The sequence below is a fragment of the Tiliqua scincoides genome, chromosome 3, assembly GCF_035046505.1.
Source record: "Tiliqua scincoides isolate rTilSci1 chromosome 3, rTilSci1.hap2, whole genome shotgun sequence".
Lineage (NCBI taxonomy): Eukaryota > Metazoa > Chordata > Lepidosauria > Squamata > Scincidae > Tiliqua > Tiliqua scincoides.
Genome location: NC_089823.1, coordinates 96,465,642 through 96,481,975, shown reverse-complemented (window position 1 = coordinate 96,481,975; position 16,334 = coordinate 96,465,642). Strand labels below are relative to the sequence as shown.

The window sequence follows — 16,334 nt, the reverse complement described above, 5'->3', positions numbered from 1 at the left end:
CTGCTTGCTGTTTCACGTCTGTGATGCAGCAGTGGCAGCGAAGGAAAGGCCAGCCTTGCTTTGTGCAAGGCCTTTTATAGGCCTTGAGCTATTGCAAGACCTTCATTCATTCATATAAGTTCATCTTTAATATATTCATTTATGTAAACTTATGTAAATGTATTCAAAATTTAAATGTAAATTAATTCTTTTTTCCCGCCCCCCCCCCCGACACAGTGTCAGAGAGATGATGTGGCCCTCCTGCCAAAAACTTTGGACACCCCTGCTTTGTATGACGCTAGGGTAATCTAGAGAATAGGCTTGGATTGCTACCATGTGAGTTTCAATTCCTGTTCAGTCATGAATCTCTCAGTTTCATTGTCTCAGTTTCCCATTCTGTAGCACTACTGGGCCATTCTGACACCCACAGAGGCTGCAGGAAGACATGCGCGGCCTCTGAAGGCTTCAGAAAGCCCTCCAGAGGTGACCGGATTTCCTTTTCTGCTGTTTTTGTTATCCATGGCAGGTCCAGGAAGAGATTCCCCACGAATACCAAGACCCCACCTGTAATAAGTGTATTGTTGCTGATGTTCATGATAAATGATATACATTCTAGTATCATATCTAGTTATCTAGTAACTATATCTAGTTATCACACAGTATAATTCACAATATAACAGCCCAACCCTTTGCCTATTTACTTAGAAGTCAATTCCAGTGTATTCAATGGGACTGACTGCCAGGTATCCATGGGTACCATTGGATTGTGATGCCACTACTTTCACTGTCTTGTGTGAATTCACTGCTTACACTGTCTAGTTCATTTGACTTTTGGGGATAGTCACAGAGATCAATTGTCAGTGAACAAACAAAATTCTTAATGGCTTAAAGCCCAGTCCCAAGCTCTTTAGCACCACTGGTGCTGGGTGTGACAAATGTGCCGTAAGGCATGTCTGTGGCACCTGGAGAGGAGGGGTTGCTGGCACTGAGCCTCAGTGCTGCTCAGAGGGCCGGCCAGCACTCTAGTAGTGCCAGCTGGCAGTAAGTAGTACTGGGGTGTGTGTGTGGGGGGGGGAACTGTGGTAGGAGGGGCTGGGACTGGTGAAGCTCAGCCTTCCAGCCTGACACAGAGTCTGTCAACTCTGAGGGGGCAAAATAGCAGGTTGAAAACTTGAGAAGCCCCATTGTGGGACTTGGGACTTCCCCCCCCCCCAGAGGAAGGAGACAAAAGTCCCCTTCCCCTGAGAAGACCTCCAGTTGCTCCTGCAGGGCCACAAGATGCAGTGGTAGCCACTTTAGTGCCACTGCATCTGGCAGCGCTGCTGCCTTTAGGATTGGTCTACCTGGCTGCAATCCTATCCACACTTACCTGGGAGAAAGCCCCAATGTGCAATCACTTCCCAATGTAGGACTTTCTTCTGAATAGACATGCATAGGATTGGGCTCATTTCTAGAATCTGCCCAAAGACAATAGAATTCTATCTGATACAGGTAACAGTTTCACTTTCAAATCATTTTCTGTAACTATGTGTTGTTATTATATGATTGAATCATCAGTCCATCTACCATCTGTGTTCAAATGTTTTTTAAAAAATTATTTCATCCAATAGTTACTGTAACTGGTGATCTAATTTAAACAATTTCATGCACATACCCACACATCTCTCTACACAAAATTGATGGCAGTGTAGCAGTGGCATCACAATCCTAAGCACATTTATCTGAAACTATCCCCTTGGTCTCAGCCTAATTCATATGCCATTTCAGTATACGACAAAGAATATGGACCCAGAGTGGAATGTATATTTTGCAAGGTCAACAGCTAAAAAGTTAACATAGCCAGGCTCACCTTGAGATTTCAGCATATAAATAGTTCTCTGCACCAAAAATTTCTTCAGCAATAGAATCAAATATGACTATGAGGAATCTACTCCACAGCATGTTTACAGGGGTTGCAAGCCTAGAATCACCAAAATCAGTGCCACAACTTCCCATTGGAAGGTTGTTCTCTTTTCAGTGGCTTGGGCCCCACATTCCCTTTGCAAGCTGCTTCTCCCAGATGAATCTCCAGATGCTTTAAGAATGTTCTATGGAGCTTAGAGGCCCATCCCTGAACTTAGGCAATGCCGGAGCTGACCTCCAGCACCAGCGCTGGGTGTCGCAAATGCGCCATAAGGCATGCCCTGCAATACACTGTGCCAAATCAGCACTGGTGCAGTGCCAGTTGGCACTGAGCCCAGTACCAGCCAGATGCCACCCAGAGCTAGGTAAGAGCTCTAGGCAGTAGTGAGGGCTTTGGGGGCAGGGAAGGCATTCTGGGGCAGGGGGAGAACCATGGCAGAAGGGGCAGGATCTGTTGGATCCTGAACTCAGTATCAGGATCAGTATCAAGCCAGTGCAGACTTGAGAAGCCCCATTGCTGGGCTTGGGACTTTTCCCAGAGAGAGGGGTGAAAGTCCTCCCCCCCCCCCCAGGAGATGGCTGCCATGGTGCTGCAGTTTTGGTGCAGCAGTACCACCACTTTTAGGACTGAGCTGTTAGGTGCATAACCTTTTCCATGGTCCTGTTGCAGCTGTATACAAGCATCTCCAAGGAGGATGACAATCCCACTCTAGTTTTGGATGCCATGTTAAAACCTATCTGCAGAATCTTTTTAATTTTCACTTTTAATGTTTCAACTCCATAGCCTGGTGTGCAGCTAACAACCTGGTTTACAGATATGATTCTTGCCTGAAAAGAGGTTGACACTGCTGGCTCTTGAATGCATGCTGCTATTAATTTGTGGTAGAAGGAGAATTTGCTGCTATTTCATGTTTCTATATGTTATTGTTTTGTTCTGACATTTTAATTTTTTAATGGTTGCCTTTTAATGCAGGCAATAGAATTGAAGTGGTTTTATACATTTGTGTGTGTGAGAGTATGGGGAGGGGACCTCAGAGAATGCAGACTGAACTGCACAGCAAGTCAAGGGGGCAGTGAAACTCCAGAGTGGAATGGCAGCAATAGAAAAATGTTGTGGTACTGTAGAGATTTGCCCTCTTCTTGTATTTAAGGAAGGAAAGTGTTGCCCAGGAAACCATGGTAAGCCCAGCCAGGCACTAAGGGGCTCTAGCACTTTTGTCTATTTAATTGTCAGTCATCAGAACAGATGACCCTGTTCTAGGGTCTAGAAGCTCTGTGTGTGTGTGGGGGGGGGGGGGGGGTTGTGTGTATAAACTCACAAACCCTAGAAAGTTTATGGAACCCTATGGAAAAAACAATGTGGAAGAAAGTTTCTCTGAAATCAGTTGGATTTAATTCTGAATAAAACTAAGGAAGGGTCTTGTGGCACTTAAAGACCAGCAGATTTACTGTGGCTTAAGCTTTCCTGGACCAGAGCCCACTTCATCAATTTCTGCCACAATAAATCCGTTAGCCTTTGAGGTGTCACAAGACTTTTGTTGGTTTTTCTCTGCAACAGACGCGCAGCCCAATTTTTTGCACTTTCCCTTCAGCTGGTTCATACTTGTGTATATACATACAATTGAAGAAATCTAAAAGCACATAAGAATGCTGTCCTGCATTCTTCCAGAATACACGTGTGCAAGCGTGCACTCACGCGCAGATTTTAGTCCTTGGCAGGAAGCACAGAAAAGCTCCCCACAGGAAGGAAGGGAGGGATGAGAAAGCAAAGATTTCCAAGGGTTTGACGAAAACCCAGCAGCTTGGAAAGGGAGCGATTTTTTTGTGGTTCCCAAAATGGTCTGCTGCCAAAACTCCGTTCCTCTGCCAGCTCTTCCTCCCGCCCTGAACTCTTGCCGCAGTCCAAGAATATCACTTGGACTCCCCCTCCCGCCCACACACTCACACCCAGAGTCGCACACGGCGAGCCTTTTCTTCCCCGGGCGAGGGCAAACCCCGCCTGAAGCGGCCCTGCGGGGGCGGCGGCTCTTCCCGGCACCTGCCCTCCGCGGCGCAGGCTGTTACCCACGCCGAGCTGGAGGTTTTTGAACGGCGGCCGTGCCCCTCCCGGCCCCTCCCAGGCGCCCCCCGGGCCGCTCCCCGCTCGCTCGCTCGCAGCCGGGGCTCCCTCTCACCTCCGCGCCATGCAAATGTCCCCGCGGGCGCGCCGCGATTGGCCGAGGCGACTCGTCGAAGCCCAACTTGGTGCGCGGCTTCCGCGGCGCTCCTCCTTTCCCTCGGCGGCTCCGCGGGCGAGAGGAGGGCGCGCAGAGAACAAATTGCCGCCGCCGCCGCCGCGCCGCGCTCGCTCCCCCTCCCTTTCCGCCTGTCTTTTAATTACTTCTTTTCTGCCGCGCGAGGGGAGGCGCGGAGGGGGAGGGGGTTTCCTGCCCCCCTTCACTCGGGACCGGCGGATGCGAGTCACACACGCTGCTCCCTCCGCTCTCTCCCTCTCCCCCTGTGCAAGTTAGCCGAGAGGGGGGCGCATCAGATCACTCCGGCTGCAGCCGCGAGGAGGGGAGCGCTGCCTGGCTGCCTGAGAGTGTGTGCGGCGGCGGCGGACGAGCGCAGCTTCCTCCACCTCCTCGCCCGAGCGGAGCGGAGCAGCGCGACACTCCTGCCCCCTCCTCCTCTTCCTCCTCCCGCGCCTTCTTCTTCTCCGCCCCGCACCTGTTCGAGCCCAGCCGAACGCGCCGTCGAGGGAGAAACTTTCGCAGCTCGGCCTTCGCCTGCACCGTCCGTCGGGCTCAGCTCCGCCGCTGCCGCTCGGTACCCCGCGCCGTCCACCGCCCGCCCGGGGCGCCCTATGTTCTGACGCCGGCGACCCGCGAAGCTGCGCCCATGTATAGCATGATGATGGAGACGGACATGCACTCCCCCGGCGGAGCCCCGGTGGCGACCAGCCTGGCGGGCCAGGCCGGAGCGGGGGGCGGCGGCGGCGGCGGGGGCGGCGGCGGGGGCGCCAAGGCCGGCCAGGACCGGGTCAAGCGGCCCATGAACGCCTTCATGGTGTGGTCGCGGGGCCAGCGGCGCAAGATGGCCCAGGAGAACCCCAAGATGCACAACTCGGAGATCTCCAAGCGGCTGGGCGCCGAGTGGAAGGTGATGTCCGAGGCCGAGAAGCGGCCCTTCATCGACGAGGCCAAGCGGCTGCGGGCGCTGCACATGAAGGAGCACCCGGATTACAAGTACCGGCCCCGGAGGAAGACCAAGACGCTGCTCAAGAAGGACAAGTACTCGCTGGCCGGCGGGCTGCTGGGCGCCGGCGCCCCCGGGGGCGGCCCGGCCGTGGCCATGGGCGTGGGGGTGAGCCCCGCGGGCGTGGGGCAGCGCCTGGAGAGCCCCGGGGGCGGCGGCGCGGGCGGCGCGGGCGGCGGCGGCGCGGGCAGCGCGGGGGGCTACCCGCACATGAACGGCTGGGCGAACGGCGCCTACCCGGGCTCGGTGGCGGCGGCGGCGGCGGCGGCGGCGATGATGCAGGAGGCGCAGCTCGCCTACGGCCAGCACCCCGGCGGAGGGGCGCACCCGCACCACGCGCACCACGCGCACCCGCACCCGCACAACCCGCAGCCCATGCACCGCTACGACATGGGCGCGCTGCAGTACAGCCCGCTCTCCAACTCGCAGGGCTACGTGGGCGCCTCGCCCTCGGCCTACGGGGGCCTCTCCTACGGCGCGCAGCCCCACCAGAACTCGGCGGCCGCGGCTGCAGCGGCGGCGGCGGCGGCGGCGGCCGCCTCGTCGGGGGCGCTGGGCGCGCTGGGCTCCCTCGTCAAGTCCGAGCCCAGCGTCAGCCCGCCCGTCTCCTCCGCGCACTCGCGGGCGCCCTGCCCCGGGGACCTGCGCGAGATGATCAGCATGTACTTGCCCGGCGGCGAAGGGGGGGATCCGGCGGCGGCCGCGGCGGCTGCGGCCGCGGCTGCGGCGGCCGCCCAGAGCCGCCTGCATTCCCTGCCCCAGCACTACCAGGGCGCCAGCACGGGGGTCAACGGGACCGTGCCCTTGACGCACATCTGAGCGGGCGGGCGGACTGGCCGCCCGGGGACAGGCACGTCGGGCGAGGGTCCTCTCCTCGAGCCCTGCCCCGCCGGTGCTGTCCACCCCCAGCCCTTCCTTTTGTACAGAACAGCGGTGGAGAGATGTTTGCTGACCTTGTAATGACGATGATCACCCACGTTCGGAACGCTGAAGACCAGCGAGGGGGAAGGGAACCGCGGATGGCTCCCAGAGACCCCCCACTCCGCGCTCACCCCGAGGACTGCTGCTGAAACCAGTGGTGGGGGTTCATTTTCTTCTGCTTCTGTTGTTGCGTTTTAGACGGGACCGTCTGTGTTTTAACTGAGATTTCCTTTTGTTTTTTTGTACAGTATTTATCATTCACCCAGGAGGCACATCGCGTTTTATTCGAGAAAACAGGGGAGGGGGGAGGACGCAGAAATGACTATAATTACTAATTACACAAAGATCGGGGGGATGCCAACTTTTCCGCCACTTAGATGCAGCCAGGCCAGTCTTGGGGCCGCTTCTGTGGGGACTTTTTCCTTGCCTCAAGAAAATAAAGAGGGCAAAGCAAACCTTTCTTGGTACCAAGGATGCAAATCCCCAAATCACGCTTAAACTTTTCTTTGGGTGATTCTTCTGACGCAGGATTCCGTTGGTTTTGTTTTGTTTGTTTATTTATAAAACTTTTTTGTGACCAGCAACAATATTCTGGATTTTGTAAATGTTTATTACGTCTACATTTTTTTCTTTTGTTAACTTTTTGTATTTTTTTCTTGTATATGCATTGTGGAATAATTTTAATTAATTTTAGGCGTTACAAGGGAATTCAGAAATGTGTATATAGTTTACTAAAAACCTTTCCGCAAAAAAGGAAAACCAATAAAAATCTAAAGATGCTTTTGATTCTGAGTTAAATCAATTTCAAAGTGAAACTGGAACCAGTAAATCCAAAATGTACTAATTCATGGCATGCCTTAAAACTAGAGGTTGGAAATTGATTATATGTATAAATATAATGTGAAACATAATACAACCACAAATCCCGGCTTGGCTTAGGTTTATCACAGTTTCTATGGGGGAAAAAATCCCAAAAGGAAGAAAGTTTAAAAAAAAAAATGGTGTAGTTTTTGGATATTATTTTAATATCTGTTGAGTATTGTTAAGGAAGGCGACCTATTAAAATACTTTCCATAGCAGTTATTGTTTATTTTATTTATTTATGAAATGGCCTAAGTTTCTAACTCACTAAGTTTTTTGTCTTCAGCTAGAACAGACATTGTAAATTAGTTTGGACAATACCCTCCCCCTTTTCCCTTGGGACAGAGGTTACCTCAAGTAACTCCATTAGCTTACTATAGTTAGTCGAGATACAGCAATTACTGTGATGAATACAGATTGGGTTTAACTAGAACGGAAAATAGTCTCTGAAGGAAACATTTAAAAAGGAAGATTAGTATCCATCTTATGCTCCTGTATGGTATTCTTCTCCTCAGAATACTAACGAACCTTGTTAAAGCACTAATGAACCCACATTAAAATAACCCATCAATAACCCAAAGAATAATAATTCTTTGTTAGTAAGAATGTATCCTAATGTTGATGAATGCTTTGAAATTTGATTTATGGTAACTTTCTACCCTGTCCAATTCTGAAACAGCATAAAAGTTAATTTAATAGTATTGATAAAGTTTAGGGTGCAGTTTTACAATTATTATTTTAGGGTGTTTTTTTTTTTAATGAAAACACGTTTATTAAAAGAAACATGCTATGGAATTCTTTGAAGGGGAGCAGCTAGAACAAAAGAACTGTGACTTTTAATGTAATTTGTTTTAATATCAATTTGACTGCCTTCCTGAAACCACTCTCCCACCCCCAACTCTGTTAGGTTCCTTTGACGTTTAGGGAAGGGCTCTGGGTTATTCCAGATTAAAACGAAGTGCAGATAGCAGGCTCCATCCCTATTCTGAACACATTACTGGAAGTTAATCCCGTGGGTTTCAATAGATCTTGTTTCCAAGTAATTAGGGCGTAAGAGCAAGCTGTTTGGGACTCTGTTAGAAATGAAGTATGCTACTTAACCAGATCAGAACAGTTTCCAGACCTTTGTGAATTATTCTTTTTTTACTAGTAGTTGCAAAGGTTAGTTCCCAAAGCTGCCGACTGCTTCCTCTCAAAGAAATAAAAGTTCATTTCCTTTCCTCTTTAATTTTTAGCATAATTTAGCTATTTCATTAAGCTCGCTTTCTCAGACTTCCTTGTTAGGCAGGCGAATGCTTGAGACTAGAACAGTTGTGTGATTTTCAGTGCCTGAGTATGACTTGCCCCAAACCGGGGCCTTAAATCATATCCAGTCTAGAGGATCTTGTTCCTTTGGAGCAGTCCAATTGATGCCTGATTTGTGCTTCCTCCCCCCCAGTCATTAGTTGGGGGGGGGGATTGACAGGCAGAAAAAAAAAGCAGAAGCGAAAACTAGGCATCCGTGAAACTATAGGCATTACTTGGGCTTTTGTTGAGCACACGTGTGTTCGCAGATGTAGCATATGCATGTGCCTACTCAGATATAAATGCAAGAATCCTTGGGGCTCTGGTGGCTGCCACTCATCCCATTAGCAGAGAGAGTTGATTTGAAGGAAAGTATAATAAACCACTAAAAATGAGTGAAAGTTGTCTTCTCTTCGCTTTGCATGTAAATAGTGCAGGGAACTTTTCTGGAACGCGTTCAGAGAGGACGAAAATGTTGGCGATGGCACCCAACGGAAAGGTGCATTATTAGTTTCCACATGTTGACATGCAGTTTGTGGGGAGAGTCTTCGTGCCATTTGTGCTTCCTTGTAGCCCCAAGTGCTGTAATGTGGTGCTTGCAGTGCCTGATGGTAGACCTTCACATTCAAAAGTTTCGCAAAAACTCTCAGATGGTTTCAGCTTCATAATTTATGAAAAGGAATCATCTGGGCGAAGTTAAGCGTGTGAAAGATCCATTGGTTTCAACGGGAGAGACTGAAGCACAAACTGTGCCGAAGTCTCCCATTCACATCAATAGGCCCCCAAAGCGCTTCGCTTTCGCCCAGTTGTGTTGCAGTCTCTCTCTCTTGCTCTGAAAAAAAGGTTGTTACATCATTTCGTTTTTATTGGGTTTTGCTCGTGTTATTCATTCATTCTTTTAGGGCTGTTTTGGTTTGCTTTTCTCTTTCCCTGAGCAAAAGCAGGTCAAATAATAAATAGCGCTCATAAAACTTTGACAAAAATACTAATATGTAGGATTTTTTTTTTTTTAAAAGAACTTACTGGAGGTCTTTTTATTCACCAGCGAAATCTCATTTTAACTGGTTTGTGTTTAAAAAGCTTTCCATCCTGAGAGGCATAATTGTCCGTCCTGTAACTTGGGTGGCAAAGGTATTAAAGCTACCTGTGTGGAAGAGGCTGGAAGGAGGCTTGGGGGAGTTGGTTATCCGCAGTTCAGGCGCATAGCTCACAAGGCAGAGCAAGGCCTTCAGCCTTGCTTCAGTCTCTCCCCCCCCCCAGGTTTTTTTTGGAGGGGAGTAGTCAAGGGACCAGTCCGAGGCTAAACTAAAGTCAGAAAGCAACTGTGGAGTTGAGCTGTTGATTTGTGCCTCTCCTCTAGTGGTGGGGGGCGGGGGTGAGATGGAAGATACTGAGAAGTCGTTTCTGGGGGGTGGTGAGAACTTGGCAGCCTCTCTCCAGCAGCGACAAGTGAGAAGTCCCCTCTCAACTACACAGCCCAGCGCTGCCTTTCATGGCAGAGGGGAGGACACGGACGGCTGCCTATCTTGTGCGGTGCGGGCCCGCGGAGATCTTATCTGAGCCAAGTGGGGGGCGGGAGACCTGTCCGGAGAACCGTGAAGGGGCGGCCACGGCCTCGCGGGCCGCCACGCTCGCACAATGGAGTCCCGAGGGACGTCGCTGCGGTTGGAGGAGCGGTCCTGGGGGTGGCGGGCGGATGGGCACCGGCCTGCCCTTTCCCAGCGGGGCTCCGGAGAAGAAGAAAGGAGGCAGCTGAATTCCGGGCGCAATAAAAGTTGATGATTCCCCCCCTTCGCGGCAGCTCCCAGTGCCCAGCCCGGCAGAGGCCAGAAGCCCCGCCGGGCGGGGCTCCCGAAAGGCGGCTCTTCTGCCCCGGCGCTGAGTGGGAGGAGAAGGCGCTTCGCCTGCAGCCCTCCCGGTTCTCTCTCGCCCTGCTGCCGTCGCGCTTGAGTGAATGCAGGGGACCGGCCCAGAACTTCCATCTGCCCACCTCGCGGGGCTCTGCCTCCTCGTTCGCTCTCCAAGGGACTCCCTCTCCATCTCTTCCGTCGGCAGGACTCTTCCCCGCCCCCTCCTACTTTCTCTCGCCCATTCCTTAATCCCAGGGAGGGCTCTCTCTCTCTCTCTGTGTGTGTGTGTGTGTGTGTGTGTGTGTGTTTAATCTTCTCCCCCGCCTCCAGAATTGCCCACTTCGATCCCACAAGCGCTTTGTGGGGGAAAGGGGGCTCGCTTGCAGGGGGAGCGGGATCTCTTGGTGTCTCTTTTTTAGGCCACTGACAGCCCGATCCTAGGCATGTCTACTCATTGTGTCCAATGAGGCTTACTCCCAGGAACGTGTGGATAGGATTGCAGCCTAAGCCAGTCTACTCAGAAGCAAGTTCCACTGAGTTCAATGGAGCTCACTCCCAGGAAAGTATGGATAGGATTGGCAGCTTCAGACGGGGGGAAATGAGGACTCTGCCTCCCTACTACCTGTGCAAAACAGGCTTTGTGACAACTTGGAGGCCTTTGGAGACACTTTTGCGTGTCATTTCTGCATCTCCTCACTTTCCTTGTCCACCAGAAATGTTGTCATTCTCCATTCACCTCCACGATTCCTACGACTCTCTCAACACTCTCTTTTCCTAATGCTTCCCCCACCCTTCAATGTGTCCTCAGTAGCAAAGCCCCCCCGGGCAACTGTGGTCGTCTTGCGAAACACCCAGCAATGGTTCGACGTGACTCAGTTCCGTGGGAAGTAACGGGACGGAGTTTGGACTCAGTTCACTTAGGTGGCCGTCCTCTACTCACTTTCCTGGGAATAAGCCCCATGGGACACAATGGGACTTACTTCTGAGTAGACATGCACAGGACTGGGCTTCCTCCCATTCCTTTGGCCTCCTCGTGATCATCTCTCTCTCAGCCACGACCAGGCTCCTTTGGGTTCTCCGCAGCAGCTGCTCTCCCCAGGCTTCCGCCTGTTCGACAGGTGTCCCCCTCAACTTCGTGGAGACGCTTCAGAGAGCCCTCCTTTGCCTTTGCTCCGCCTGAGGGGGCCATACCCCACAGCCGGTGCCCACGGCGCCCCTGAGACGCCAGCGCCTGATGGGTCGGGGCAGCACCTTCCGTGGGGTGCCACAGGAGACGCCAAAGCGGGAGGCGCAGAGCCCAAGCCTATGCCTGTCTACTCAGAAGTAAGCCCCACTCTAGTCAATGGGGAAAGTGTGGCTAGGATTGCAGCCGCAGTCGTCACGCGAGCGAATGGGAGCTGGGGTGGGGGGAGGCGAGGGAGGGAGGGAAGGCGTGGAGAGCCCTGCCTGACCCCGGGATCAGCGGCTCGTCAAACCTCTTCACCATCACCCGCTGCAGCAGAAGCGCTGATGGCTCCCGCTGCTGCAAGCGGCCTGCCGGGCAACAAGTGAAGCCGGGGCCCCTGCTGGTGAGCGGCCGTGTCGAGGAGGCGCCGTGCCCTGGTGGGCGAGGGCAGGGAGGCAGCTGCTGCTGGGCCAGAAGCTGAGGGAAGGAAGGGCCTGCTGGACTCTGCTTGTGCGGTGGCTGGCGCTTGCTTCGGGTCCAGGGAGATCGGGGCTGCGCAGGGGTCTGGACCCGAGTCTCCCAAGAAAGGGAGCGGGACTTCACACGTGCACTTTCACCTGCACGTGCAAACCAGGCTCTTCAGGCTGAGCTGTCGCATCTGCCCAGCTGTGCTTCAGCTGGACTTCTGTGTGGATCGCCCACCGCGCTTTGAAGATGGGCTGGTCACGCCAGAATACCAAATTTATCATATGCGTAGGTTAAGACAGCCCTGGTTGCATGCCACAGCTCTAGAAGAGGCACCCGAGAAGGGCAGGGATGGCTCAGGGGTGGAGGGAAGCCTTGGGTGACTGATGTTGATCTTTTTCCACAGTGCACCCAGACCGAGCCCTTTTGCGCTGAGATTGTGCCTTATTGAATGAAGGCACAGCACTGGAAGCTTTGGTGGTGGCATTTGCAGAAGTAGGCCACTGGAGTGTGGTTGATGTGGAAAGTGTGGTGGGTAGGGAGAGTGGGTTGATCTTGTTAGGAATACTCAGCAGAGTCAGGTGAAGGTCCAAACCTCTGACTTGAACAAGGTCAGCTGGATGTGTTCTGACAGACACCCCAGTCCTGTTCTGTAGGCAAAATGTGGAAAATGGGGCAGCATTTCAAAATGCCACCATTGCTGCTGTACATCATCCACCACCTGCAGCACTGGCATGGGGGGGGCAGCTTGAGGGAGCCTGCCTAAAGGCACTGCAGTGAAGGCTGCTCAAGCCTTCCCATCTTTTCCATAAGTCACAAGCTGGGGCCCTGCCTGCCCTACTTGATGTGGGCAGCTGTCAGCAGCTGTTCACCTGTCACTTTCCCAAGTTTATGCAACACTGTTATCCCGTGATACTCTTTCATCATTGTTTCTCTGCACACAATCTGGGTGAGGAAAGTGTGGTGAAATGATGGCTCTCTCCTCCCTCCAAACTTCCTGAAGTAGTTACTGTTGGTGAGCCAGGACCAGGGGTGCATTTAAATTTATTCCCAATGAATTACACTTAAATGAAAATGTGGATTTATGAATGTCCCATTCCTGCATTTCATATTCCGCTTCTCAACAACTGGCATTTTTCAGTAATCTGTCACTATGGATGCCAAGATAACACCCCCTCAAACCCTAGGGTGATGCTTAAATGAGCATCATATGGTGGGCAAAATTACATGCTAAACATCTCTTGGGGCAGAAGCACTGGAGCGAAAGTATCTTTGAGAAAGTGAGGGGGTTCTTTTTTCCTGTCCCAGCCAAGTCCTTTTCCAAAGAGAATGACCCACTCATGTCTATCATTCAACTGTTACCCCTTCCCCCTGCCCTTTCCCACTGTTAGAAAAGAGCACTGAATATTCCACCAGGCTTCCTGGGCCTCAAGGAGAAAGTAGGGGCCTGGTTTCCATGCAATAGAATCAACTGAGAAAGTCCTGAGCTGGTAGACTGGATTGCAGACTGCAGTCAGGGTACCTTCTGGAAATGACACCCCACCTGAAAAGCAAAGAAACCTGGAACTATCCCCCCCCCACCCCGAAAATGAGGAAGAATAGTTGTAGCCCAGTTCACTCTTAGGTGTGTTCATTTTTGTACTTGTGGAGAATTTTTTTTCTCCCAGGTTTTTATTTACCTGGGTAGAATTCAAACAGATGATTCCCTATTTGCAGTTTAAAGTGGTTCCATCACAAGACTCTTCTGCCTCATTCCAACCTAATTCTTCTGGGTGTGTAAACCAAGCTTAATTGATTCCTTGTACATACTTGAAAACTGTTAATTAGTGGACCAAATGCACTCAGAAAGCATACAAATCCTAGGTTTTGTTTTTGTTTTAACCCCTTGAACCGGTTATGTAGATGGATCTTGAAGGTCAGTGAAAGAAGGAGCAGGCTGAACTAAAGTGAAGGTGAATTTGCATGTTCCAGCTGTGAGTGTCAGTCACTATAGGATAAATTCCTCACATTTGTTATTTACCTGAAAATAATAATAATAAAGCAACAATGATTCACCAGGGAATGACTAAGGTTGATTTCACACTTGACTATTCACCAGTGGGTACCTGCAACATGAAGTGATAACTGCATGTGTGAATAAGCTATCACAAATGAAACACCACATACAGAACTTATCTAGCACCAGATATTAACTCCAGCAGTATGTTTTTCCTAATAGAGGTAATTCATCACTTCAGTTGAGACTCATCAAGAAATGAACATGGACTTGTGAACTCACTTTGTGGTAAACAGCTTAATGAATTCAGACCATCAGGTGATACCTGCAGTCGCTACCAGAATAATCCCACATGTAAAAAGGACAGAATATGCAGCTCTAATGAAAAAAAAAATGGCCTCAGCATTGCTTAGCATCCCACAGCACCATATGATGGTTGACCAATATGGTTGGGAAAATGCTATGGAAGACAAATGATTGGGGGGGTCTTGGGGAGAAAAGCAGGCTGCCCACATTACAAGCAAGCTTCTTCCAGACAGCAAGAGAAACTGGTCTGGAAGAGCTGTAGGTCTCTCCTTTCCTTATCCAAATCCACACAGCCCCAGGATAATTCATTTCCAGAGAAGGAAAAATATAAAAACAAGGTCCAAGCAGAGACCTTGAAACCATGGGGAGGAAGAGTCAGTTTTGTCCCCGAAACATTGGGAAGGGAGGAAGGTTGTTTGGTGCTGTGCCAAAGCCACAGGTGAGTAATTATTGTGCTGTACCAGAGATATCTCATTAGCTTAGGTAAATACAAACTGAAATATAAGGGATTTGGAAAGAATGTCTGCCATGAGAGATACCAAAGAGTAATTTGGAGGCTGTTGCTTCAGCAAGCTGCGAGTGCCAATTTTTGGTAGTAAATCTGTTCAGCCTGGAACTTGAATCAAGAAACCTCTGCTAAAGGAAGACTATACAGAGGTATGTCATGGGGATCATTCCCTGGGTGGATTACTACCATCAATAGTTAATAGGAAAACAGCCTCTTGTTTGGACTTTGCTACTCCAATTCCCCATCCTTTCTACAATTCCCAACATTTGTGACAAAACATTTCAGCCTGATGCTTTGAAACCAAGTCTTGGCTTGTGATGCAAGCTAACAAAAGCACAGTTTAACTGAGGTGGAATAGGAGGTCCTCACAGTCTTGCTTATAATGTGTTCCTCCCCCCCCCCCCCCCACATAGCATACTGCATAAACCAAGAAGGTGCCTCTTATTTAAGAGGAAGCTTCTGGTCTATGCTGCCCTGGTATTTTCATTTGGTAAACTCATTGCTAGTCGACAGTCTACATCCCCCAAACCCCAAACATACAGTTTGGAAGTCAGTCCCATGAACTGAGTTATATTGTACTTCCAATAATCCTTTGAAGAGAAGGGTGCTAGAAAAAGAGGGTTTTGCTCACATATAGATGAAATTACTTATTGTTTGTTTATTATGATATTTATGATATTTCTCAATGGATAAGAAAGTTTGCATAGGCAGGCTGAACATAAATCCATTTTGCAGTTAGATTTTAACAAATATTATTCCATGAGACACCTCATGGAAACCTCTATTTCTCCAGATGTTTCCCATCACGGTGCAGTCATCATCCTGGCTGCCAGCTCTTGCACTTTCCAGATCTCTCACTGGCAGATGCAACCATGGCTTCAGACTAGTTTCTCAAAGATGTTATCATATCTTGCCAGCTGATTCCTCCACATGGATAGACCAGTGGCCTCTCGATCTCCTGGTCTCCCATCCAGGCAGCCAATGCTCATTAGTATTTCCCAGCAAGGCAACAGCTCAACCTCCAGACCGCAGCTCTTGCCCAATTCATATATATAGATTCATCTCTTGATTGTAGTCCATCACATGACTGTGAAGTCAATCCAGTGACAATGTCCATGTGTGAATCAGCTGGCATAGGTTAATCACCACAAACAGAACTTGTCTATTACATATCAGCTGCAATTATACATCACATTTTAGTGAAGACAATTCACACGGGCTACTCCCAGCATTTTTTCCACCAACCACTAAAGGGGGTGGCAGTAGTGGAGGCAGTAGTACTAGACATCTGTGGAGGGACATAAGTTGCCCCTATCCTGCTAACTTCACTTACCTTCCGCCAAAATTTAGTGCTGCCACATCTGCTGCCACTGCTTCCTCTAGTGGCCAGCAGAAGGAATATTGGGAGTGCAGTGGTGAGCAGCACAAAGTTTGGGGTCTACTCACCCACCTGGCAACTCCATTTTTGTGCATTCACAGAGTTCACAAGGAGTATGATCGTGAGGACTCCCAGCATTCCCTCTGCTGGCCACTAAAAGAAGCAACTGCAACACTGGAAACAGCAACACTGAAGTTTAGGGGAAGGAGATAAGCTGTCTTCATCCTCCTGTCATGCACTACTAGCCCATGGCCTGGCAGTAACTGTCATAGGCATGCCGATAAGATCAGGCCCTGAGTCTCCTAGGGGTCTTTCTCTGAAAGAAAGAAAGAAAGAAAGAAAGAAAGAAAGAAAGAAAGAAAGAAAGAAAGAAAGAAAGAAAGAAAGAACCTAAGTAATTACCTAAGTAGGCACAGTATAGCACCTGTATTGGTAGGAATGCAGAACATTCCTTCTTAATATAGGTTCACTTCAAGCAACTT

The 16,334-nt window shown here is 50.2% G+C and overlaps 1 protein-coding gene across 1 annotated transcript; it reads left to right on the top strand.

Annotated features, from left to right (window-relative positions):
• The first annotated feature begins 4,761 nt into the window (after window positions 1-4,761).
• Window positions 4,762-5,937, top strand: SOX1 (SRY-box transcription factor 1). The gene has a single exon (XM_066621659.1). It carries the CDS (start codon window positions 4,762-4,764, stop codon window positions 5,935-5,937), a length of 1,176 nt encoding a protein of 391 aa, XP_066477756.1.
• The last annotated feature ends 10,397 nt before the right edge of the window (window positions 5,938-16,334 follow it).

Bases quoted from the DNA above. Each gene is read 5' to 3' on its own strand.
- SOX1 (XM_066621659.1), top strand. From the start codon at position 4,762: ATGTATAGCATGATGATGGAGACGGACATGCACTCCCCCGGCGGAGCC.